Raw genomic sequence first — 25,060 nt, 5'->3', positions numbered from 1 at the left:
TGATTCAAAATTTAATAATTGAACAATTTCCCTAGAACTAGTTATAAAAATTGTTACTGTAATTAAATCAATAAGTTACTCATCATTAATTTGGAAACCCAATAAAATCACATAAATTATTACTAAAGAAACTTCATTTATATGTCAATCAATTCTTTCTTATTGCATGATGGAAAATATTTTGGTGCATCACAAATTTAAAGCTTTTCTGCATCTGTTATTACGCGTTCCATCTGTTTTTTTGATGGATACAATATGCAATTCAAAAAATTGTATTTCTTTTGATGGCTGGTTTATATTTAAAACTGTTATTAATGAAATAATTCAATTACCTATTACTATAAAATCAAATACTTGGATAAATCATCTCTCTCTATTTTCCTTTGAAACTCTTGCTTCTTTCTTTCTGCAAGCCTTTGGTAATTTTTAATCTCTGTCTTTTTTCTTTTACTACTTTTCCAAAGTTTTAATATTCAGTGGCTTATTAATACAAATAAATGCAGACATACTAATTCCTTGAAAACCTTCTAATTTCGTAATTATAGTCAAAATTGTAACATTCTTAACCAGTAAATTAACCTACAAGTAACGAAACTACAGTAGTCACAATGTACAAATTTTTGAAAACAATATTGTAGTCAATAGTGCGATACTAAGACTATGTTTAGTTCGCACTAAGACTAAGTTTTCGTAATAGTTAACTGTAAAAAACAAAATTGACCACTTATTTTAGCCGTGGATTAAACTGTTAAATCAATAACCTAACAATGTCAATTACATTTTTGTGATCTTTTAAACATTATTTATGTTTAAAAATTCCTTCCCTGTAATGTTTTTATTTTGACAAATATCTAATATTATTAATAAACTTGATGTATTTAATCTGCATATTTAATAAAGGGTTGGTAAATTTTTGATACATTATTAAAAAATATAAATAAGAATTATCTCCAGCATCATAAAAATGATTTTTATTATAACTGTAATTAGGTGTGTTTTAGTGGTACACATTTCTCTCAAAATTATTTTTAATGAAATAAACTAGGTATTCACTAATGAAAGTTCCTCAAAATTGGAGTAATGTTAAATAACAATACTGATTTTTACTAATATTATAAGTACGGCTCCATTTTATAAAAACTGACTTGTATGCTTTTAAAGCTGCAAATAACATTCCTAAATGATGAAATTGCTAACATAATTTCCTCTTTTTCGATTTTTTAAATTTTTTTTAATAGTTGCAAAAATTTTACATTTTAAGTAAAAGTTAAATTAGGGGAGGAAAAAGTTAGAAATATTTTTTTCTGATGAGTTCTAGAGGTCAAAAGTTTCTGTCTCAGAAAGAAAACACGAAAGGTTTCTAGTGAATATTAACCTTTTGTCCTAATAGGAACCGACTAAAATTTTATAAAATGAATTATAACGTAAATTTTGCTTTATGTAGAGTTACATCTTTTAATTTAGTGGGCCAATCAAATATCAGGATAATTATTTGAAAAAAATCAGGAATATTTTTGGAACAATATACATATATCAGACTACTTTAGCAATCTGGCAAACTAAAACAAGTGTTGTTGTTAATTTACGTCGCACTAGAGCTGCACAATGGGCTATTGGCGACTGTCTGGGAAACATCCAGGAGGATGATCCGAAGACATGCCATCACAATTTTGATCCTCTGCTGAGGGGATGGCAGCCCCGCTTCGGTAGCCCGACGACCTGCGCGTTAAGTCGAGCACTTTACGGTAGCACACTTTAACGAGGACCAATACCGCACACCCTCGGTCCCTACGCAGACTGATCCAAGTGGTCACCCACCCGCAGCCAGTGATGCTTGACTTCAGTGATCTGCTGGGAACCGTGTCTTAACGATCAGTCCACTGCGGGACCTAAAACAAGTATAATCATTTTTAAAACCATATATAGAGACCAATCGATAATTATGAAACTACAAGTCCACCCTAGAGAATTTATTGTAACACTTGCTTAAAATAATAAATCAGGTTATGATCCCTGAATTCATCATCATAAAAATTTGACAATATCTTGAGTTTCATTTTTCATAGAATGAGGTTCAAGCAATGAAACGTATGGGTAGGGTTGAATTAGTTGGCAGTCTCTAAATTGGAGCTATCAAATTTTGTGATTTCTATTAGGATTATATAGGAAGGCTTTGGGCTGTCTGGCCAACTATGATGATGACTAGCATTATATATCAAAATAAAAAGATATTAGATCTTCTTAAAATCCATTTTTTAAAATTCTTGATTTGTATTCTTGTAAAATGGGATGTTCTGAACACAACCGAGAATCAGGAAAAAAGCTAAAAATCAAGACAAATAAGAACAAAACACTTTTTATTAGGGATATCAGGACAACTTCGTAAATTGAATTGGATTACAACTGTATAAGTTGAAATAAAAAACAAAAAGGGAAATTCTTATGTAATCATGGGAAGAAGTGTGTGATTTACTTATTTTTGCTGATAAAGGGGTAGAAAATTCCAAAAAGCATGCTTTGGTAATATTTGAATGACTCTTAGAAGGAGAGAACCTGAACATGAAAGGTAATCATATCAACCACTTAGTAAAAATGCTACCAAACTAGAAGATATTAACCAATGTTATATCAACATAACAATTTCATAAAGAGGCTCACTTTGAACTGTTGTTGGTGATTAAATAAAAATATTTTATGTCTTATCCCTCTTTTTAATATCTTAATGCATTTCTACTAAGAAATTAAAAGATCACATTTAAAGAAAAATAACTTTACCAGCTTTCTCTCTTTACCTCTTAAAGACGATGAAAATCTTGTACAATAAAGAACCACGAAAGGAAAGGAGAATAATACATCACATCAATTGTAGACCAACTCTTCCATCTACGCTAAAATGTCATGGTGACAAAAAGGAGTAACATTTCAAGATGTTTTAGTTTAACCCCACACCACATTTCTTTCAATAATATTTTTTACACTAAACTTAAATTTGGTGAAATCAAAATTGACTAAAAAACAAATCAAAGTTTTTTTTTTTGTGATTTCAAAAAGTTAAAATGCCCCTAAAATTAATTTTTCTTCTTCTTCATATTGTCAAAAAAAATTTAATAAAAAAAAGATGAATCCTGAATCGATGAATATTCTTACAAATACAAATCTACCTCTTAAATACAAATTTGCTATTTTATTTTTTAAATGTTAGTATATCAGTGAGTAAATATTTAAACAAAAATGACTGTTTTAAAGGGGTAAAAGTCTACTTTTGAAAAAAAATTCAATTAATGACAAAAATGTAAGTTATATATATATATCCGTCGTTGAACAGCCGACCCAAATTTGTGGGTTTACGACTACTAATGTTCAACTCCATTGCCTTGTAATTTTGAATCAATCTAGAAGACAAGGAAACTCCTGGATCAGTACCCCCAGAGATATTGATTTGTAATGGGAACAGGGACGACTTAGCCACTTGACAGATTTAACGAGCATCAGTCACCATTTACCACAGCATTAGTCACCATTTAGTCTTCGGCCGACGGGGATCGAACTCACAAACTCTTGGACATGGGCCCAGCGCCCTACCGACCAGGCTATCCCGGCCTAAAAGTGTAAGTTAGAGCATATATCAGCTAATGCTTGCTAAGTGCTGTTATTTATAATAATTTAGAACAAATAAAAAAAAAAGTAAAAGCAGCCAGTGCATAATGCCAATCATATATCTGCTGTCATACTGTTGGTCTTATAATTGTAGGGTTTAAATTTCCAAGAACCCCTTTGGCGTCAACTGACTATTGCAGGGTGCTTTACTTTTTACTGTTATTAAAAGTAAAAAACAAAGTTGTTTTAAATTCGTTATTCTACGAAAGATAAACTATAACAATATAAATAGATATGATCAAACTTAGACATTTCTTTCCTAACATTTGGAGTCTGACAGAAATGGGCGTAGCAATATTGTTAAAATAAATTTCTTATTCTATGTTTTAAACATAACCACCCTGAAATGAGTACTTAAAAACAGTATATTGTAAGTTTGAAATGCATGATAAAATCTTCTTATCATAATTCCCATTGGTATTAATGTGTTTTTTAAAAGTGCACATCTCAAACTTGTTACTTCATTTTAAGTTTATTTCTAGGTTTCTTGGTTGCTGCAATACTGTTTGTTCAAGAAACTCATCATCTGATGTCATTTTACTTATCAGCTGCTTCTCTTGGAGTCATTTTATGGTCTTACATATTGAACATCGAATTTATAAAATTTTGTTCTGATCTTTTAGCTCAACATTCCACCTTGCAGCAAGAGCTTTTCAATATTAATCAAAATGCTGTCCAAGTATTTTTTTACAATTATGTATCTCAAACATTCTTAGCATTAGTATTTTGTTTCTCTACTGTGAATCTTTCTTACTTTACTCATAAAAAATTTTTAATTGCTGTTTTATTTATTTTCCCCACCTTAATAAATGCTGCATTGCCTTCTTTTTCTTTTGTTACACCCATCTTAGTTTCTGTGGTAACCTGCATTATTTTAGTTGTTCATTTACTGAAATGCCTTCCAAACTTGCTGATTTTTCTTCACGAAAACCTGTTTCCCTTTCATTTGTCCTTTAACATTCACCACAATTTAAATTTATTTGGGTATTTTTGGACTTATTACAAAGTAACTCAAGTTTTGCAGTTATTTACTACTATCCGTCTCATTAAAATATTTATATATTACATGTATGATGATGTTTTAAATGAGCATTATGAAAATATTTTTTCATTAGTTCGTGCAAAATTTATTATGTCTCACATTGTTATAATTAGTTTTGAAAACGTTGTTGCAATTTCTGGCACAGCAACCGTTCTTTCTTTATTTGTTGAAAAGGTTTACAACTTTTTACAAGAATTTCTTATCATACCTAAAGAAGAACAAATTAGTGTTTCAGCTATGTTTTCACAACTGTTAGTTTTATTGGGCATCAAATTTAGTGTTATGAATCTCCCACCGAGTAGTCGTTTAAATATGGTATCTAAAATTAGCTGGGTTATGCTTATTTCTGTACTAAGCAGATTTAATGTACAAATTAATAAGCAATTGATATTATTAAGCGCGACAGGAAGTACACCACAAAGACATTGTAGGGTTTTGATTGCTCTTTTTGTACTTTTATTTGTTTGTGTCTCATACTTGTTATTTCTACAAAGAACAAATGCATTTGAAACTTGGTCATTTCCTTTAACTGTTTTTGTAGCTGAAATATTGATAAATCTTCTAATTAGTGCAATGATATATTTTTTAAATTTGATTCACTCTTATCGCTATACAATGTGGTACGAGATTTATGACTACATTTACTATCTTGAAAGTGCAAAAGACATAATTACTCTTGTGCTTTCAGTATTACTTCTCTTAACTGGTATCAATAAACTTATGGAATCTGGCAGTATGTTGAGATTGTTCTTTATTTTCATTCATTTTTACTATAATATTTGGAGCCAACTTTTTTCTGGTTGGCATGCCTGGCAGGAAAGGCGTTTAATTTTTCATAGTGTCAATGCCTTGCCCATTGCTTCTAAAAAAGAGGATGGTGTATGTGCTATTTGCTTAAATGATATAAGTAAACATATTACATGCATAACGCGTTGCAATCACTTTTATCATTCTTATTGTCTTAGGAAATGGTTGTGTGAAAGAAAGACTTGTCCTATATGTCATAGAACAATATTGCCAAGTAGCAGTGTCAATGCAAGAGAAAGACAAAGGTTCCATAACGAAAGTGTTGTCTCTTGAAATTAAAAACCCAACTTCACTTCATTAATATCACAATTATTTATGAGTTACTGTTTCACAGTATTTTACAATTCTATAGTATATATTTAACTCCAAATTGTTAAATTAAAACACATCTCAAGTACATAACACTCTGTTAAGTAAATAAAATGTTATACCATAAAATTAAACAAATACCTTTTAGAAGCATTACATTTAAAAGGTTGTATATATTTTTCTGAAACTTTTTTTTTTTAATAGTAACACAATCGTTCAGTTCTAGAAATAAATATGACCATGGCCCATTATTTTATTGACACTCCACACGCTTTAATAAAATGCTTGAAAAATATGTTCCAAATGACCTTGCAAAAGATCACATTGAAAAGTTCTTTCATTTTTGCCTATTTAAAACAAATATTTGAAAACTTTAAACTTGTCTAAGAGTAAAATTATTCTAACCTTCTTTAATTAACCTTTCTTAGAAACACAAAATCTGTGACCAAAAACCTATTATTACTGAAATAACTTAAATGAAACTGTTTTATTCTGATTGAGTAATTGCTACTTTCTTTAGAATTTTATGTACAGTGTGCAAAAAACAGATTACCCTGAATAACTTTTGATATAAAGATCAGATCTTCACGCTCTAGGACTCAATCTTAATGGCTGATGGGGCTGATCTCAAATATGCTAATTAATAAGTGCAGTATGACAAACTTTCCTCTTTCCCCCACTATTATAACACCACCTGAACAGGCAGTAGATGCTCAGACTTTGGACAGAATGGATCTTTTTTTTCCCTTCTCATAATTATTCAAATTTATGTTTGCCCGTGTGCTGTTTGTTATTAATAAAAATATTTGGCACTAAGCTTTTCTTTATTTATAGACCCGATATCTAGCTAGGGCCAAGTTCATGCCAAAGAGAGATGGACCGTACATCGTATGAAGTTGCCCACATTGATAAGCCACATAAACCGTTAGGACAGTATCATATGTCTGCATTGAAAAAGTGTTCTGATAAAATGCAGTGCCGGTGGCACCTTTACATAAGCAAAGCAGACCAAAGACTCTTGATCCTAACCCAAAAACCTTGACGACCCTCAGAAGAAGCAAAGGACCAAAAACTGCTGTTCAATCTACGAGACGTTTAATCGGAACCAGGGGGAAAGAATGATAAACTTTCCTCTTTCCCCCACTATTATAGCGCCATCTGAAGAGATAGTAGATGCTCAGACTTCGGACAGAATGGACCTTCTTTTTCCCCTCGTAATTATTCAAATTTATGTTTGTCTGTGTGGCACTAAGCTTTTCTTTATTTATACCTCTGAGATCTAGCTAGGGCCACAGCAGGCGATATTTTAAGTTACGAAATCAGACACAAAAATGTATTTTTCTGAAAAAACGTACCTTGCTTTTGACAGGTTCGGATTTCTGACCCCCAAAACATAGGGGGTAACTGCAATCTAGCAAAATCATTGTTTCTGTAATTTGGTCAGGAGAAAGGTCCAAAGTTTTGACACCTTAATTTTACTTTTTGTGTATTCCGCTGTATCTCGAGAACTTTTTTACCGAATTGAAAAATTTTTGCTCACAATTATAAAATTTGTTTATTCACAGGTAAGTCCATGCAAAAAATAATATTTATGTAGTAAATATTTACTATTTTTTTATTACTTTATTTAGAAATGGTCGGAAAAACTTTTGAACTGTAAGGTATACAATTTTTTATGGCTTTAAAGAATATAGAATATATTTTACATTCTATATGCGATATATAATATAAAGAATACAATTTTATATGGCAAAATCGGTTGAAGAGTTTGTGAAAAATTTAATAAATTTTTTTTAATAGATATTTAAACTCGAATCCGTTGATAGAAATGTATGTTTATTCAGAGAAAGTACGTTTTTGTGTTAGATTTCGTAACTTAAAATATCATCTGCACTTATAAATTACCAGATTTGAGATCATCCTAGAACGTGAAGATTCAATCATTAGATCAAAAGTTATTCAGGATGGTCCTTTTTTTGCACACTGTACATTAAATTGTAATATATCGCTTAATAATTTTCTTTCTCTTATATTTTAATGTTATTTTATTTATAAAACATTCCTGAGTCTACTAGAATTTTTTTTTGCAATAAATTATAAATTATTTTTAATTAAAAAAAAAACTACAAAGAATAGCAAATATTTTTTCTTAAAATAGCTTGATTAACAGCTACTTTGTTCACTATTATATAGTAGGTAAAAAATAGATTAGATCTAAAGTTTTTCAAGGAAACATAATTTTTAATCAGCTGGAGGTTTATGAGATATAATGAAGTACTTTAAGTAGTCAACTTTAATTAGACAACACAGAGAGACAAAGGAGAGAAAACCAAGGGAGTGGAGTATGTGTCAAGGAATGAATGAATCACATGTCACAACAATATATAAACGAATCCGGCTTATTTTATTTTCTAAAATATTTACATCAATTTAGAAGTTTTCTCTTTTTTCTACATAACTGCTGCCTTGGTCAATGCGCTTTTGCAGATTTGTGTGCTCCTAACACACCAGCTCCCTGTCATGTCCTTGAGAAAAGCGTTTATATTGTTATTGGAGCAAATAGTTTTAACGAATACATACTAAAAAAAACGTGACACAAGTTAGAATTATTTTAAAGCCAAAAAATTAGTTAAGGTGCAAACATTTACCACCAAAACTATTGCCCACGCCTGACTTGTGCTTTTTTGTCAACAACTTCTATTCTATAGAAAATCACCACAACTCCACTCTGTAGTCAAGACTTTGCACTTGGAGACTGCCACCCATTTTCTGTTTAGAAACAATATTTGGCTGGTCTCCTCTTTGATGAGAAGTAAGATAAGTTTCAACACTTGTTCATCACGAGAAGCTATTAGGACATGGGTTTTATAAAATCTGTCACAATGTCAACAAAATGCATGATTCATAGTGGCGAATATGTGGAAAAAGTAGACAAATGTTCAAGCTCTATAAGGTAGTAATTATTATGAAGAATAAAACAAAATTTTATATTTCTAAAATATAGGGGATTTTACTCTTGTAACATGCTTGGAATAAAGAAGCTAGTAAATATTAAAAGACAAAAAGGTTTTAATGATTGTATAATATGTAGAAATTTAGAGTAACCCAATTGGGTTAGTTTTTTTAAAAATAAAATTACATGTGAGTATTGGTACAGTAAGACAACTGTGGTACAACTTGCTCGAAGGTAACACTCCAAGATTTTGTTACTAGTTGCTATTATCATCCTTTGAAGTCCTGAAAATGCCTTACACTTCTGAGTTTGTGATAAATTATAGTATTTCTTTAAAAATGCATTTATAATCACTGTATATTTCCATGCTTTATCATGATATAAATATTGCTGTTACCCAATGTCTAGTGTTTAGCCTTATACACAAAACATAAAAGAATGAGTGATATGAAATGTATTTGATTTCTCATGTTTTTTTCTTTTTTCCTATGGAAAAGCAGAAGGTTTAACTTATGGAAGTTTTATACTTCAAACATTTATTAACTCATTTGCCATTAATTTTCTCATACTTTGAAAATAAAATTAATTTGTAGGATTTAATAAATAAACTTGGATGAGCAAAGGAAACTACATACTTAATATACATGCTGTTGAAAATTGAATTATGTGTCTGTAAATATGAAAAAAGCTTAGCAAAAAAATTAATATTTGAGAAAGCCTATTTTATTCTAAAGCACATCAAAGAAAAAAAAAACCCTCAATTTTCTTTGCATTAAAGAATTTTTCACTTAGAAATGCATTTGAACAAACAAGTTTCATTATAGTAGGAAAAATTTTATGTGACTCAACTAATTTTTGAAATATGGCAAAATACGTAAAAAGTAAAATTTATGTTATCAATTTCCTGCCCAATCTACTGACTTACTTAATTGGGTTGTATTTTACAAACTGCCCATAGGTTGAACATAAAACAAAATAAGTTTGTTTAGGAAAGGTATTTTTTTAAAAATATTTTAATAAATCACCTTTCATACTCAATATGGTTAATTATTCGAATGATTAAGATTGCATATTTGTACGTAAAAATCCAATAGTAGGATTTAAAGTTATTCAGCGTAATCTACACTTAGCATATGCTACCATCTTTTGAATCAACTGTTTTTGCATTTTGTTTTGTTTCACTTAAATCAGATATAAATAAAAACTGATTAGTTTTAATACAAAACGAGTGCAATAAAAATTTGAATAGTAAATTGGATAAAGTAACAATTTTTTGTTTAGAAAAAGGATGTGAATTAGCCAAAGGCTGATGTAAGATTTAATTCTACTGCAGAGGAAGTTTTGATTTGTAGTAGACCTTATGCATATTAATTATTTAAGGATTAAATATTTCTTTTCATATTGAGTTTAATTATAGTGAAATAATGGCTTTTCTGTGCAATAATTGTTATGTGAAGAATTTTTTTTTTCAATATTCTTTTACAGATACGATAAACGAAAAAGTTTTAAAAAAATTGAATTTTTACTATTCAGCACTTAAATAATTTTTGAATGGTGATCTCAAACTATTGTGATCCAGTTTGTCTCCACAGCATTTTTGTAAAATCTTCATAATTTTGATTTGGTTTTGATTGTAAATTTTTTGTTTAAAACTGTTAAGATATTTTTAAATGCAAACAAATAAAGAACAAATATTTTGATTATTTTGTAGTTTGTTTTAAATTTCCTGTGTTATATATAGAAATAAACATAATTCATAATTTAGACTGATAGTTTTCAAAAATTTAAAGCAGGATAAAAAAATTCTTTTAGAAAATTAATGTGATGGACCTAAATTTTTACTTGCAGAGTTACTGTTTTTAGTTTAAAATTCAAACAAATAGTGCTGCGTATATTAAATTAGTTAATTGAAAAATAATTGTAACAACACTACAATTTTCAAAAAATAAAAATCACATTATCATATTAATAAAATAAAACATAATGGAAAAAAAGATTAAATGGATGTATAGTAATATGTCAGAAAAGTTTTGAACTGAATGCAGAAACTTGGGAGGGGGGGGGGAGATTATTCTCTCACACAAGAATTTACTGGAATTTTTTTCTTTTTTAAAAAACTTTAACTGTTTCACTGCGCTGTTATAAATTAAAGAAAACATTTAATCTAATCTAATTCTATTTACAAGTATCTGATATTGTAAATAATAGAAGTTTTCTTTTGTATATAAATGAAATAGATTAATAGAGGTACATGTCACTCAATTTTTCTGGCTTAAGAATACTAAATTTAACAGATTTGCAGTCAACTTTACAAAAAGTGTAATAAAAGTATGGTTATAACTGTAAAAGGTGATAGAACAAACAATGTTGGGTTTAATAGCAAAAGGTGAGCTACAAAAAAGCGTTTCAAACAGAAGAAGGTGAAGAATATTATTTTTGAAACAGGTGAGGTTAAGTGTCTTTGAACAGAAATTTCAATATTTTTGTGAATAATGAGTTGGAGCAATAATTTTACTCTACCTGAAATTATAATTTTAAAATACATTAAATTATACATAATTAAGAAACGATGGCAACTAATATAGGAATTAATATCTCCTTTTATAGTAATTTTTCCTAAAAAATGTGAAAAATTTGTTATAGAACTGTTCTAACACAAATTTTGTTCGAAACAATTAAATATTTCCAAATTTTTTTTAGTTTTGTGCTAACCTAGGTTTAATTGATGCATCAAAGCTTTAAAAAAATTTTACGTGTTCACTTTTTTATTTTTCTTTAATAAAAGAATAGCAAAAATTATTTTTAATATAAAAAAAAATCTTAAAATGAAATATTTATTTCATATGAAATCTAAGCATTATTTAGATTTTAAATTGAAACAAATCTATTTCCAGATAAGAAAAGAGAAAATTATATTAAATTACTTTTATTCTCATTCAAGATATTTACATAACAGAATTCTTTATAAACAGTTTTGTTTACAAAAATGCCTTTGATATCACAGAATGTTGGAAAGGAGTTACATAATTATTATATTCTAATAATGAAAAATTAAATGGGGAAAAAAACACATTTTTACCTTAAATTTATTGCAACTAAACATTTTGCATCCCAAAATTAATCTAAACTAATTACTGCGACTGATGCAATAACATCAAATGTAATGAAAATAAAATAGAGTAAATTGAACACCTAAGGTTGGGAAGAGTGTTGATTTGGTAGCAATGCAAATACATACATCTAAAAATAAATTTTAAGGTGAAAATGAAATAGAAAACTTACAATTATGAGTTTATTATAATGAAAAATTAAAATATTAATAAATGATATAATGCAGAAAGAAATGAATAAATACTTTATGAATTACATAACTCTTTTGTTAATGAAAAAATCAATAACTAAATATTTACTAGTTATGGAAAGATTTAAAACTTATCTCTGTTTGTACAGCAAATTAAACTGCATTTTTACGTAGTTTTCCCCATGAAACTAGCACAAAGTTATACTTCAAAAAATAAATATATGACAAAAAAATTATTACAATAATGACAATTGTTTTAAATAAATATTTAAAACACAACCTTATTTAAACGAATATTAAAACTTCAATTTAAATCTTTTTAAACAAATTTTATATTATTACCAAAATAGTTGAAAAAACGTGTACTTTGGTGTGATTAAGAAGTGATATTTTGGGCTGAATCTTAATAGTCATTGGAGAGTACATCAATTAAGAGAAGAAAGAAAAAAATAAAGATTTAATAATAGAAACTTCTAGAATAAAAATAACAAATGTAATAAAGAGACAGGATGCAAATGGACAGACCCCTAGTTAAAAGTTTTGACAAAAATTTCATATCACAGAAAATTTCTTTACGAGGTACTATAAATTGTCTGAAGCAAAAACCTTTTTTTGCTTTCCTTCTTGATAAATGCTGTATTTTAACTGTTATAAAGAATCACAACTGTTCAAGTTACTGCTTACTTTAAAAGGGAAAAGATTGATGCACTGAATATAACAAGTTACTTTTTTTGCATGTATTTCTTACATTATTTTTAAAATTTTATAATGCTCATTTATCAAACGCATTCTTTAAAGTACTAAAAAATAAAATTTACTACAAAGAACCTCATAACAACACAGAATAATAATTTGCACCTCATATATACAACATTATATGGAATGCATAAAATAATAGAGTTACTTGATAAATTGTGTTAAAAAATAATTTTGTTAATAATAAGTTAAAAATATGAAAAAGGATGAAACTTATCAAATTATGATGAAATGTAGTTGTTCGCATTATAGTATACCAAAAGTAGATTCAATTTACGTAATAACACAAGGTAGAAAGTATTGAATGGACACATCATCATGTAGTAGAAAGAATTGAACCATCTGATTATTTGTTATATCTAAAAAATTTATAAAACATTTTAATTAAACAAAATATAAAAAAAATAAGAACAAACATTATTTAAATATTCAAGTTAAGATATACCTTAAATGGTTTTATGGATAGATGTGCTTTGAATTATAAGAAATCGGGGAAGAGATGAATACATGGCAAATATTGAATGTAATCAGTTGAGATATTTTTCTAGCTATGGCTAGCATTAAAAAATTTTTGTTGTTAGTATTCAGTTATTTGAATTTTTTTTAAATAATATATTTTGAAAAAAAAAAGGAAAAGAAACTTACTACAAATAACTTTTGCTGGATTTATTTGTTGTCCTAAAACAAATTGATGGAACTTGCGAATATCAATTCTGCATTCCGCTTTCCTTTTTTCCGACAAGTGAGCTGAAACTGAGACATTTTTGTCATTAATATAATGAATACCACTAATAAAATCACTGTATTACAAAATCAGCCATTTTTATATAGCTATATCAACATCGAGAGATACTAAAGAGATTATTACAATATCAATGCATGTTCGAAACATTTTTTAATAAAATCATTGTCACCATTTTAAGATACAAAATTTTTGTTAAGTCTAGTCAGAAAAAAAAACTAAATAAATTTTAAGCTAGAACTACATCACTGCAAAATAATAGGATTGTAATCTATAAATTTAAAAAATTCTAAGTTCTGAAAATTTCTAGAAACCAGATAATTACTTTCAATTCTTCTCTCTCTCTTTCTCAAAAAAATAATAATAAATAAATAAANAGAAAATGCTTAATATTTACTTAGAAAGTTATTGAAATCCATTTTAGTAGGATTGCTTAATTTTTTTTGTGTATTTAATATCCTTTTATTGGTTTCTTATTTAACTATTTAAGTTATATATATATGCGTATATAGAACATGTTTTAAGTCTGTAATCAATACCTGCTTTGGTATAGTATAATCCGGCGCGGCGTGTACGATGGTGCGGCGTGTGCGACGAAATTTTTTTTGGGGGGCCAATTTTTGAGGGCGCGGCGTGTATACCAGGGCGGCGTTTCTCCGCGAAATTACGGTACTTTCAATTCTTCTCTTTCTCAAAAAAATAATAATAAATAAATAAATAAAATAAAACAATTTAATTTTAGACTTGAACATTTAAGGTTAGATGCAAAAATTTAAAATAACTTCCTCGAAGCTGTGTGTATGGTAAAGTAAATGGGAAAAATTCTTTTATTTCTCCATGTGAGGGGACAAAACTTTAATATTTCGTTTAAAAAAATAAAAAAAGCTTAAAGCTTCAAAGGGCAGTGAAAGCTCACAATTTGCTTTCTAAGTTGGAGAGGAAAAGATGTAGATCTAATCAACATAAGACTAAGAAAAAGACAGTCGAGAACAGTTCTTCATACTTGTTTAATTTTTTTCTTATTCAGAAATTTACGCTTGTACAAAGTTGTTTTTAAATTAAGCTCACATTTTTACATTCGTACTTTTGGAAAAACACTTTTCTTAGTATTTACAGCAGTATTATGTTTTCCAAATGATTAATTACTGTGAAAAATTAGAGTTTGAAGAGGTGAATGCATAAATCATATTTTTTTCAAAGTGAATTTTTTGTGTAAGTTTGACTCTTGGAGTCTACAAGGCAAATCCCTTAAGATGTCCAGAGTTCTCAAACAATAATGCATATGAAATTTAAACTTAAAATTTGATTTCACAGAAGACTTCTTGATTTCTTTTGACATCTCAAAAGGTTACCCAAATTTTTCCTTTTTACAACAACTGATTTAAAAAATCAGTTCATTTACTATATATATTAATAAATTAGTCAATCAAAGTGATAAGAAATGTATTTACATTTTTAGCACTCCTCTAAACAATTATGAAACTATTTACTAGCTCTAAAAGACATTCATTAATATTTTAACATACCAGAGGTCAAATTCAAATCCTTGAAATGAGTCGTGATGGTAACAGTATCAGTTTCACAGCACAAATTTATTTCACCATCTGAACTAGCAAACATTGTCTGAAGTTGTTAAAGAAAAGAATTTTAGCACATTTACTCACATAAATTTTCACATTAAGGATAGCATAAAACTAAGTAATAATTTTTGAATGTAGTCTTTCCTCAGCATTAAAACTACCTAGTTATTTGTAAACAGTTAGTGAGATGCATTAAATTATGTCTATAAGTATTAAAATAAATAGTTCTAAGCAAATTTAAGTTCAAAAATGTTTTGTATTCGCGGATCAATATATTAATTAAAAGAAAAAATGATAAATACTTTCAACTCTTTTCTACTTCCATTGATCATTCGTGTAAAATAAAAAAAAATTCTTTTATTTTTACGTTGATGAAGCGCCCATGAAAAACAGGTCAACAATACAGTTTTTGAGAACCACGATGGCATACGGTTGCCGAATGTGGTGAGCATTAGAAATAAAAAACAATAATCTTAATTAACACAGTTGAACCTCAGTATTTGATACCCTGTGGATGAAGGGTACGTTAAAAATTGAAATGATGTTTTTTAAGTATAAAAACATTGAATTAAAACAAACTAATTACAAGAAATAATGGCTATAATAAAGTTAAAAATAAAACACTTTTTTTCTCTATTTTTTTAACATTAATATTGATATAATTTTTAAAAAAAAACATGCATTTTTGTTTTCTTCTTTATTGTTGTTATCTAGCAGCCGAATTTCTGGCTTTGTAACAACCACAATAGTATGATTGAGCATCGTTTTATCAGGTGCATTACCAATTTCTCCCTTTTGTAACAAAATGTTGTTTTTGTAGGAAACCTACTGTAATTTTGGAGCATACATAGTAAAATTTCTGTAAATAGTATTAACTTTGAAACAAAGCTAGAATAATATGTAGCAAAACGGGAATATGATGAAATAGCAATACCATTTCAGCACTAAAGATTTTTGCAGATTAATATATTAGTATTGCATGACAGAATTTACAAGTTTTGAAATGAGAAAATTTAATATTGATTTTATACTGCTTAAATACAGATTACACTACGAAATATATTTTTATTTTGCATCAAGACTAATAATGAATCAAGATTAATTTTAAAGTTTTTTTTCACAAGGATACACTATTCATTACACTATTCATTCGAAAAAATATTCAGTTTGGGAAGGATAAATATACTTACTAAAGGCAAAAATTATTGATTTAATCATATATTAATCAATTGAACAAATGTACACAGTAGCAAATAAAAAAGAGAAATAACTCGATACACACTAAGAACATAATTAATTTAATTTAAAAGAAAACATTTACCATATGGTTTCCAATATTTTTCATTCTTTCAACAACACTTCGAACAATTTTTAATGAAGGCATGTATATAGAAACCTGAAATAATAATAAGCAACCAAAACAAATTAAGATCTTTTTACACAATAAAAGATCTTTTACACAATAACAATATCAAAAAACAAGCAAAACTTTTTCGATGAAAGTTAATACTTCTTAGAATTAAATTTTGACAAAAAAATAATAATAGGTTAAATTAAATTAAAGATTTGTAATTTAGTGAACAACATTTAGAGCTGACACAATTTAATCTTAGCATATACCAATATGACATTTAATTCAATTTTAATTTTTAGAAATCATCTACAAATTTACTAAAAAATAAAAATCTGTTACTCATTTTTCCATAATATTTTATTCAAAGACAAAAAAAAAACTAACTAACATCAAATTGTATCATTGTAGGCTCTTGAAACTGCTCCCACAAACGTCGAGGAATCACTAGAACAGGAACATCATGAACAACAATACGAGAATGGGAGTGCAAAGATGGCTAAAAAACAGAATATTAATTATTTTTTATTCAATGGAAAAACATTTATAATTTCTTAATAAACAATATACAATATTTCAAGCAATTAAAAGATAAACAGAAAGTAGACTCCTAATAATCTGATAGGTTCATGTATCTGATATTAAGGTAAGTAAGAAAAACGAAATCAATAGGATTTTATAAGGTACATTTTACAAGTGTACAAGCAAAAATTACTAAAATTAAATGGCTATTATTGTAATACAAAAGATTTAAGTTTTCAATTTAATATGAATATACGATTTTGTAAATTTTTATATAAAACACAATGAACAATACACACATACAACAATAAAACACATACAACAATATTCTCTTATATCTTGAATGACCATTACTTAACTAAAAACTGGTATGATAAAACATATCTAAATAAATGTGAGTAAATGATTATTTGAACTCTTTAGTTCATAAATAAAGACATCCTTTTTTCTCTCTCTCTCTCTTTTTTTTAATTTGATGTGTAGGATTAGCTGGGCAGATAATCAGATAATTTTAATTAAAAAAAAGTCTCATAATTCAAAAGCAAATTAATATGTTTAAATATTAAAAAAATAATGAAATACGAGGAACAAAATTAAGTCGATTTTCTTTCATAAAAACATTGAAAATTTTAAGTAAAAAATGTTGTCTGCTGATGCTTTTTTCAAACTACAAATATTCAGCTTTATGTATATTCATAGTTAATTCTTCTCATCAAAGTTTGTTTGTCTTTAACTGTTCTTGACCTTTCAAAAACTCTTTTAATGCAGAAAACTCTTTTTTTGAAGTCAGTTCATTGAAGCAAAATAAATGTTAATAAAGGATTAATGCATTATTCTCAGACAATCAGATATTTTAGCAGGTCAAAGGGATAACCAATTGTGTTTATTAATAAAATCAGATAATTTGGAATCTACTATATATAAGAATAAAATTAGCTTTCATAAACTTACTAATTCAACCTCCAAGGTAAGGCAAGGTACATGCTTTTTAGTTAATTTAAGTTTCACCGATTTAGCTGCCTGGGCAGATCGAAAAGCAGTTACTAAATTATCAATTTGAAACTCCAAATATATTTCATTGTGTTCTTCAGACAAGCCCTCCATATTAAATTCACAAAAATAGTGGTCCTAATAAAAAAAAGAAAGAAACTATCAACATATTGGTATGGATAAAACTTATTCTAATCTTTTAATAGATCTCTAAAGACAAAAATCGATACATAAATATAGATAAAGAGGTCAATTATAATACAAAGTCAATGATTAATTATCCAAAGAAAGCTTAGAACACTTTTTTACAATAGGTTAACAACTAAATTCCAAATAATAACTGAAGCTTTTGCTGTGAAACAAAAGGAATTTCAATGTCCTTAAAAAATAAATTAAGTTAAAAAAAGACAAAAAAGGAGCATTTAAACTAACTTATGTTTTAAATAGGTAAATTTTTTAGGTTCTTTTTATTAGTTAGACGAAAGTAAATCTAACAATTATAATTTTTTTAATTGTTTTTTTGGGGGGAAGTGGACATTAATTTGTTTTCTGTTAAATGAAATTAATTTACTTGCAGTAGAAAAGTACCAATTTTAATTTAGTAACAGATATCAGATTGTTGAATTTACTTGAAACAACAAGTGTTATTAAATACAATAAATAACATAATTAGGATTAGCAAGATTCAATACAGTATGAAAATAGAAATTTAATTAAAAAAAACTTTTGCACTTTGGAATTATCCCATCGACCTCTCGACACTCCTGAAAATGTGCAAAATCCAAACACATTACATTTATTAAATAATAATAATAAAATAATAACAAAAAATGTAAGAGTAAATATGCATAGTAAGTGCAATAAAAAGAATCAAAACAAAGTTCAAAAAAATGATAAAATTTGATAAAACAAAGTGATAAAATTTGCAGTTTTAAGGGCAGAAGTTACCTTTTGGCGATAATATTGGGTTTGGTGAAAATAATCTATGGGATAATCCTAGAATACGAAAATGGTTGACGGGATAATCCTCAAGTACAAAAATTTTATAGTGAAATACATAATTGATTGACCTCTTCACGACCATTGCCACATATGTGGACTATTAGTAACAACTTATTCACAACAAAATACCTAAGGGAATAGAGAAGCAAACATTTTATGTTTTGGCTAAACTAGTAATGTTATTTTTTATGTATAATTAGATCTAAAAAAAAGTCAACTACGTTTACTCATGTTGCTGGATTATTTGAACAGAAGTTAACATTTGATAAATAAAAATGAGTATTACCTGAGGTATTTCACACCATAGACTGGAACCGCCCGATGTGATTCTTTCATTAAATGTAAGATAGAGATGAGTGGGTACTATTTTCAAAACTCCTATTTTTGTCAATTTACTTATGGTATTTAATATTCCTAGAAAAAAGTATGAAGCTCTTATTATGCAGTGAACAAAGAATGATAAAATTTACTGAAGAGTTCTTTTGAGGATTTCAATTCAAAACCATAAAATGTTATCAAATAATTTTAACTAAGTATAAACTTCACTTTCTAAAAATATTTTGAAAACAAAGCTAAAAAAAAAAGAAGAAGAAGAAGCTCTACAATTTTAGGCGAAGTTTCAATAGATTATCGACGAAGAAAATATTAGTTTCAGAGAATTTTGTGCAGGATAACATTGCGCAAAATAAAGCTCTTTTTGATTAATCAGAAGAGGAAGATGAGAAAGAAATGTATGATTTACCAAAGAATATGGCAAACAAAAAAAAGTATCTACTATGGGCAATTTCAAAAAATATGTAGAACGTGTGAGAGAAAAAAATGTCATATTTGTTATTTGAACCCAGTGTCTGATTATAATAGCTTAATTAAACTAAGACGGAATACTTTTTTTTAGGTACTAATGTTTTCGAATAGTATTTAGTAATAACAAAAATTGGATAATCTTTTTAATGGGTGTGTAAAAAAGCTTTTTTTTACCCCTTCATTCTACTCTTGATAATAAGTAATTTTTTCTAATTCGAATTTTTTTTTTCTCCTTTCCCTTCAAATTCGAGATATCGAGGTTTAACTTTAACATATAAAACCCTGCATTTGGAAGGAAAAAAAACATCCTCGCCAAGAAAAATAAACTCCAACCAGATTAAAGCTAAAACTAAAGATTTGTTTTTAATAAATTATCTTGAAATAAATTGTCTTGATGTAGAAGAAAAAGAGTTGTAGCAACAAATACAAACTTGTAAAATGTTGTATGCTTGAAATTTCAACCATTTTCCCCCGGAACTTCATTATTTTATCAATTGTAAATATAACAGTATCAATAAAACACATGTAGTTCTGTTTTCATTTTCCGCCACAATTTATATTTAAGAGGAATAAACGTTTCCAGTCACCTAGTTTTGTATATCTAAATGCTTGTAAAAATAAATATTAATATATTTAATCGCTGTTGCTTAGCTGCCCGACTTTTTAATAAATAGAGGCATTTGATTTGTTGATACTATAATATCATTATGGCCGGTTTACTAGAATGACATTTTTAGCATTTTTGTTTGGCGCAATTTTATTAATGCTGGGTGTGATACTTTATTCAAACCAAACGAAGTACTTCGTAGACAAAGAATATAGAGGCTAGTATCCCCCAAGGCTAGTTCATTCCGCTCTTAGAGCTGAAGCAATGATTTCCCTTCTCATGATGTCACGTTGCACACAGATTTCGGAGATCGCAAGCAAACAAATTATGGAAACTTTGTAATTCTCTCTGTAAAAATAAGTTCGACTTTTTCCTGATATTAGCTTTCAATTTTTATGCAATTATCATATTATTTCTTTTCAAAAACCTAGTTTTAAGAAAATTTCTTGGTCAAAATATTAAATTAGTAGCTGTCGTAAATGCTGTCGCCTTTTTTCTTCTTCTTCTTTTTTTTTTTTCTGAAGTAGATGGGCGACTTTAATTTAGATGACGAATTCTTATAAAAGTTCTGAAATGCAAAATAAGCGTATTGCTGTTTTATTCACTGCGGGATATCGTCCCTCTAATTCACTTAAAAATTCTTTGCAGTGGCGTAGTGAGGAGGGGGGGGATCATGCCCCGTGCGCTGCTCATAAAGGGGGGCCAAATGGTCCGCAAAACAAAAAATTGCTGGATAATTTTTATTTTTATTATAATTGATTTCTGGAAAATATATTTTAAATTTAGTGCCAGTGTAATATAATAAATGTTAATTCGTCAATAAAAAGGAACACTATTATATTAGTGTTCTATAGTCTAAATCAAACTGTAATAATATATTCATAATAAAAATGGCACGTCTTTTCTATTGGCAGGGCTGATTCGACCTTTGTCTGTCAGCACTTCCTTATAAGGATCAACGCTGCGTGGTTACATAAATTATCTCCTTTCTCGATTTGTCTGATAAAATAATACGTTATAATAAATATTTGCAGTGTAAGAAGTACAAACATTCTTTCTTACAGAACACTATTTATTTTTATTTCTATAAACGCAATGTAACTTACGCTTGTTATTTCTCTCGCTTGTTTTATACTCCTGATATCTCTCATCGAGAACAAATGTCCCACGTAGTTAGGTATGTTGATTTTATCAATAAAAAAATTTCCATCAAAGAATCTTTTTTGAGGAATAATGGAAAAAAATCATAAAGCATTATTTGTAAATTTTGATAACCATTCATTGAATTTAGTAGGAGTTACTGCTGCTAAACAAGATCCAATCGTTGTGACATGTTTTGGAATAATTGAAAACATATATCTCTTTTTCTCACGTTCAACGTTACGTTGGGAATTATTAAAAAATGCTTTGACAAAAACTGTCAAACGTAAAACTGAAACACGATGGAGCGCCGGAATACAAGCGGTTAGCGTTATCGTCGATGGGTTAGAGAATATATATTAGATTATTTATGCATATCAAAGATACTGAAGACTATAAAAAATACGAGTTTATTGATTAAGTTATTTGGTCTGTATCAGTGCAATTGGTTGATTACAGTTGTTCTTTAAATTTAACTGATTTAAAATCTTGTATAAGAGTGAAAAAAGGCAACTTTTCTAATTAAGTAAATCTAAATTTCCTGTCGTTTGTATATGGCCTGTCACTTATTACAATCATTTAAAATATTTGCGCTGTGACCAGACAGACAATAAAAGTAAATAATACTGATAGATTTTTTTCCTCTCGTTAAGCTGCTTCTTAGACTATTTGTGAGTTTACAGTAAAATTAGGTTTCAATACAATTCAATATAAAAACATATCGTGTGTTATTAAATAATCACACTATATACGAAACTCACTTTCTGTTGTTAATTTTCACAAACGTGAAATCAAAGGGAAGTAACATATAACGGTTTAATTATAAATTAAATTTATTATTAATTCAGAACTTTAATTTGTTTTACATTAACCATATGAAATGTATAGAATATTTTTGATTGATTGTTATAAGTGAAATAATAATGTAAAACAAAATTTCAAATACTACGTTTTTCAAAGGAGGGCAAATAAACCGTTTTAAAAAAAAAGCGAAATAATTCCGTTAATAACAAGAATAATAAAAGCCGTAGATAATAAGAAATATTTTATAAATTCATGGAGAACTTTCACAGGTTTCTCAACATTCTAAGAGATAAAAAAAAAAGAATTGCTTGTCATTTTTATTGTTTATTAATTTCGTTTATATACTGAACTAAGCTTTTGTATGTTTTTGTATTCTCCATAAAAATTGTTTAAAGTTCAATAATTTTTCTTACGTGAATATTAACTTGACACCCACAGTGAAAATAATTTTTGCAAAAATTTAAAAAGCATATTCGAAAATAGCTTGGGGACCAGGAAATTTGTTTTTAATGAAACACCAAGAATGTCAAAATTATTTTAGTATTGCTCCTAAAATCGAAGAATACGTGATTAGTCCTGAAAAACTTTCAAAGAGCTAATTGAAAATTTTTGATTTCTACCAGATTCTCTGCAAGAAGTGTTAAATTTTTCAGTTATATAAATTTATATATTTTTGTAAACTTATTTTAGTTTTATTTAAGAAATTTTTTTATTTTTATTTGCATTGATCTTCTTAATTACATTTAAGGAGCATCCAAAAATGTAAGTGCTTAGGACCTCTGAGGTCCTTAATCCGGCCCTGCTCAGGGATGTCTCAAAGCTCTATTGCGACATAAATACAAACGTCTTACTTAATACAATCTTTTACGAACGTCTTAAATTACTTAATGCAATCTTTTTTCTTCTTTTAATAGAAAAATTGTTTTAGAAATGGCAATGAAAATTGAAAACAACCACTGTTATTATATATGTGGGGTGTACATACATTGAACGAAATCCTAAGACTGACTTTAAAGTAGCAAGGAATTGAAACTTTGGGCAATTTTTTTAGCCGTCACTAGACAAGTATGAAACTTGCTAGAAAAGAAGTTTTGAGTAGAGTGCCTGTATTGAGGCACTCTTGAGCAGGGCCGGATTATCCATTAGGCCAGACTAGACCATGGACTGGGGCCCCCTTAAAGTGGATTATTTGAAGATAAATTTTAAAAAATTAAGAAAAACAATGATTTTTCATTATTTTTCAGTTCTAATTTAATAAAATAAGGTAAAAATTAATTTATTATTACTTATTTTTATTTTACATATGCTTTCTTAAATGAAAAAATATGTATATTACTTTTATATTTGAATCAGCAAGAAATATACGAGAAAAAAATGTAAGTTAAGGGCCCCCAAAAATTTGTATGGCCTAGGACCCCGCGTACACTTAATCCGCCCCTGGTCTTGAGTATAGCAGAAATATAATCATCTCACAGATCTATGGTTTCTGATTCAATTTTAATATAATATGGTCCTACGCTTTAAGGTCAGTTCCTGAGTAGCAGAATGCCGAAAGAGTTAAGAAAGAACTTTTAATTGACTTAAAAGTCCAATATGCATATTTAATGTTAACAACTTCCCCGGAGGTGAGTTATAGTTTGTATCTAGAATTTACAGAGGGGAGAATACAAACAAGATTTACATACTATTTGATGTCTTAGCAAGTGATGCAATGTGTTGGTAGTAATTTTTAATGCTGAATCGAATGAAATCACAACCATGTTAAATAGTTAAGAATTCGCTTGAGCTTTTTATTGAATCAAAGCATACTGCATATTTATACGTCATGTGCTATTTATGAAAGTGAGGAATTCATTTCATTGTATTATTAAGGAAAGGATGTGAACACTTCAGTTCAGTGAACAGTTGTGAAGTGAACATTCATACATTGCTATTTATGAAAGTGAGGAATTCATTTCATTGTATTATTAAGGAAAGGATATGAACACTTCAGTTCAGTGAACAGTTTAAAAGTTAGGAAATCTTTAAGTTAGTACGTGCAAAAAAGTACATAAGGGTATTTGTTATACGCACACCTTTTATAATTATTGCGAACTGTTAGGATCTTCCATGTAATTCCACTGGCGCTAGTATCGCGGTTGTGATGTAACTGCAACTGTGTTTACATTGTATGTTTCAGTTTCGATTTCCAGTATGTCCTTTTGTTGATGTGTTCTATGTACGTATTGTGAATAAAGTTATTGTTATGTTATAAGTTATCAATATGAGTGCTATCATTGTCAATCATCCTAAATACATATCCCATGCCTTATAATAAACGGTCACAACACGAACTCAATTATTTCTAGGAATTGATTAAAAACAATAGTGAAATCCACACCTCACTGACCTGTATAGCAATGCAAGACTTATAAATATGTAGGAGTCAGAATTTGCTTTTTAGCTATATAAAATTTAACAAACTTCTTAATTACTGAATATATCGACTTGTGATTTCATTCGATTCTCCGAAAAAAATTACACCAGAAACATATCATTTGCTTATAAAAGCGATTATATTTCCACCCTCCCTTTCAGTAAATTCATAATAGAAGCTAACACTTAATGGGGGAGAGGAAGGACTGTTAATTTCAGATATTCGTATAGGTCTAAATCATATTTTATTTAAACAATTTACAGCTTTTTATATTACT

At 28.1% G+C, this 25,060-nt stretch overlaps 2 protein-coding genes across 4 annotated transcripts; one reads left to right on the top strand and one right to left on the bottom strand.

Moving 5' to 3' along the window:
- The first annotated feature begins 6 nt into the window (after positions 1–6).
- LOC107440302 (protein TRC8 homolog) lies at positions 7–10,471 on the top strand. 2 transcript variants are annotated; one of them, XM_016053189.4, is made up of 2 exons: positions 7–419; positions 4,140–10,471. In XM_016053189.4, exons 1-2 carry the CDS (start codon positions 167–169, stop codon positions 5,777–5,779), a joined length of 1,893 nt encoding a protein of 630 aa, XP_015908675.1. In that variant the 5' UTR covers positions 7–166; the 3' UTR covers positions 5,780–10,471. The 2 variants fall into 2 exon arrangements, 1 of the variants encoding a protein (XP_015908675.1); XR_011636455.1 differs by lacking the exon at positions 7–419 and adding an exon at positions 426–3,608 and having other exon boundaries at positions 4,140–4,278.
- On the bottom strand, positions 8,199–20,716 carry LOC107440305 (Hus1-like checkpoint clamp component). Of its 2 annotated transcripts, none has more exons than XM_071178952.1 (8): positions 20,248–20,681; positions 19,299–19,426; positions 17,972–18,148; positions 16,890–16,997; positions 16,469–16,543; positions 15,094–15,190; positions 13,471–13,578; positions 8,199–8,340 (listed from the first exon to the last, which is right to left on the bottom strand). In XM_071178952.1, the coding sequence occupies exons 1-8, from the start codon at positions 20,339–20,341 to the stop codon at positions 8,315–8,317; spliced, it is 813 nt and encodes a 270-aa protein (XP_071035053.1). In that variant the 5' UTR covers positions 20,342–20,681; the 3' UTR covers positions 8,199–8,314. The 2 variants fall into 2 exon arrangements, with proteins under 2 accessions (XP_071035053.1, XP_015908683.2); XM_016053197.4 differs by lacking the exon at positions 8,199–8,340 and adding an exon at positions 11,679–13,184 and having other exon boundaries at positions 20,248–20,716.
- Positions 20,717–25,060: the final 4,344 nt, after the last annotated feature.

The sequence above is a fragment of the Parasteatoda tepidariorum genome, chromosome 3 (assembly GCF_043381705.1).
Source record: "Parasteatoda tepidariorum isolate YZ-2023 chromosome 3, CAS_Ptep_4.0, whole genome shotgun sequence".
Taxonomy (NCBI): Eukaryota; Metazoa; Arthropoda; class Arachnida; order Araneae; family Theridiidae; genus Parasteatoda; species Parasteatoda tepidariorum.
The sequence above is the reverse complement of the archived record's forward strand: the minus strand, read 5'-3'. Positions and strand labels throughout refer to the sequence as shown.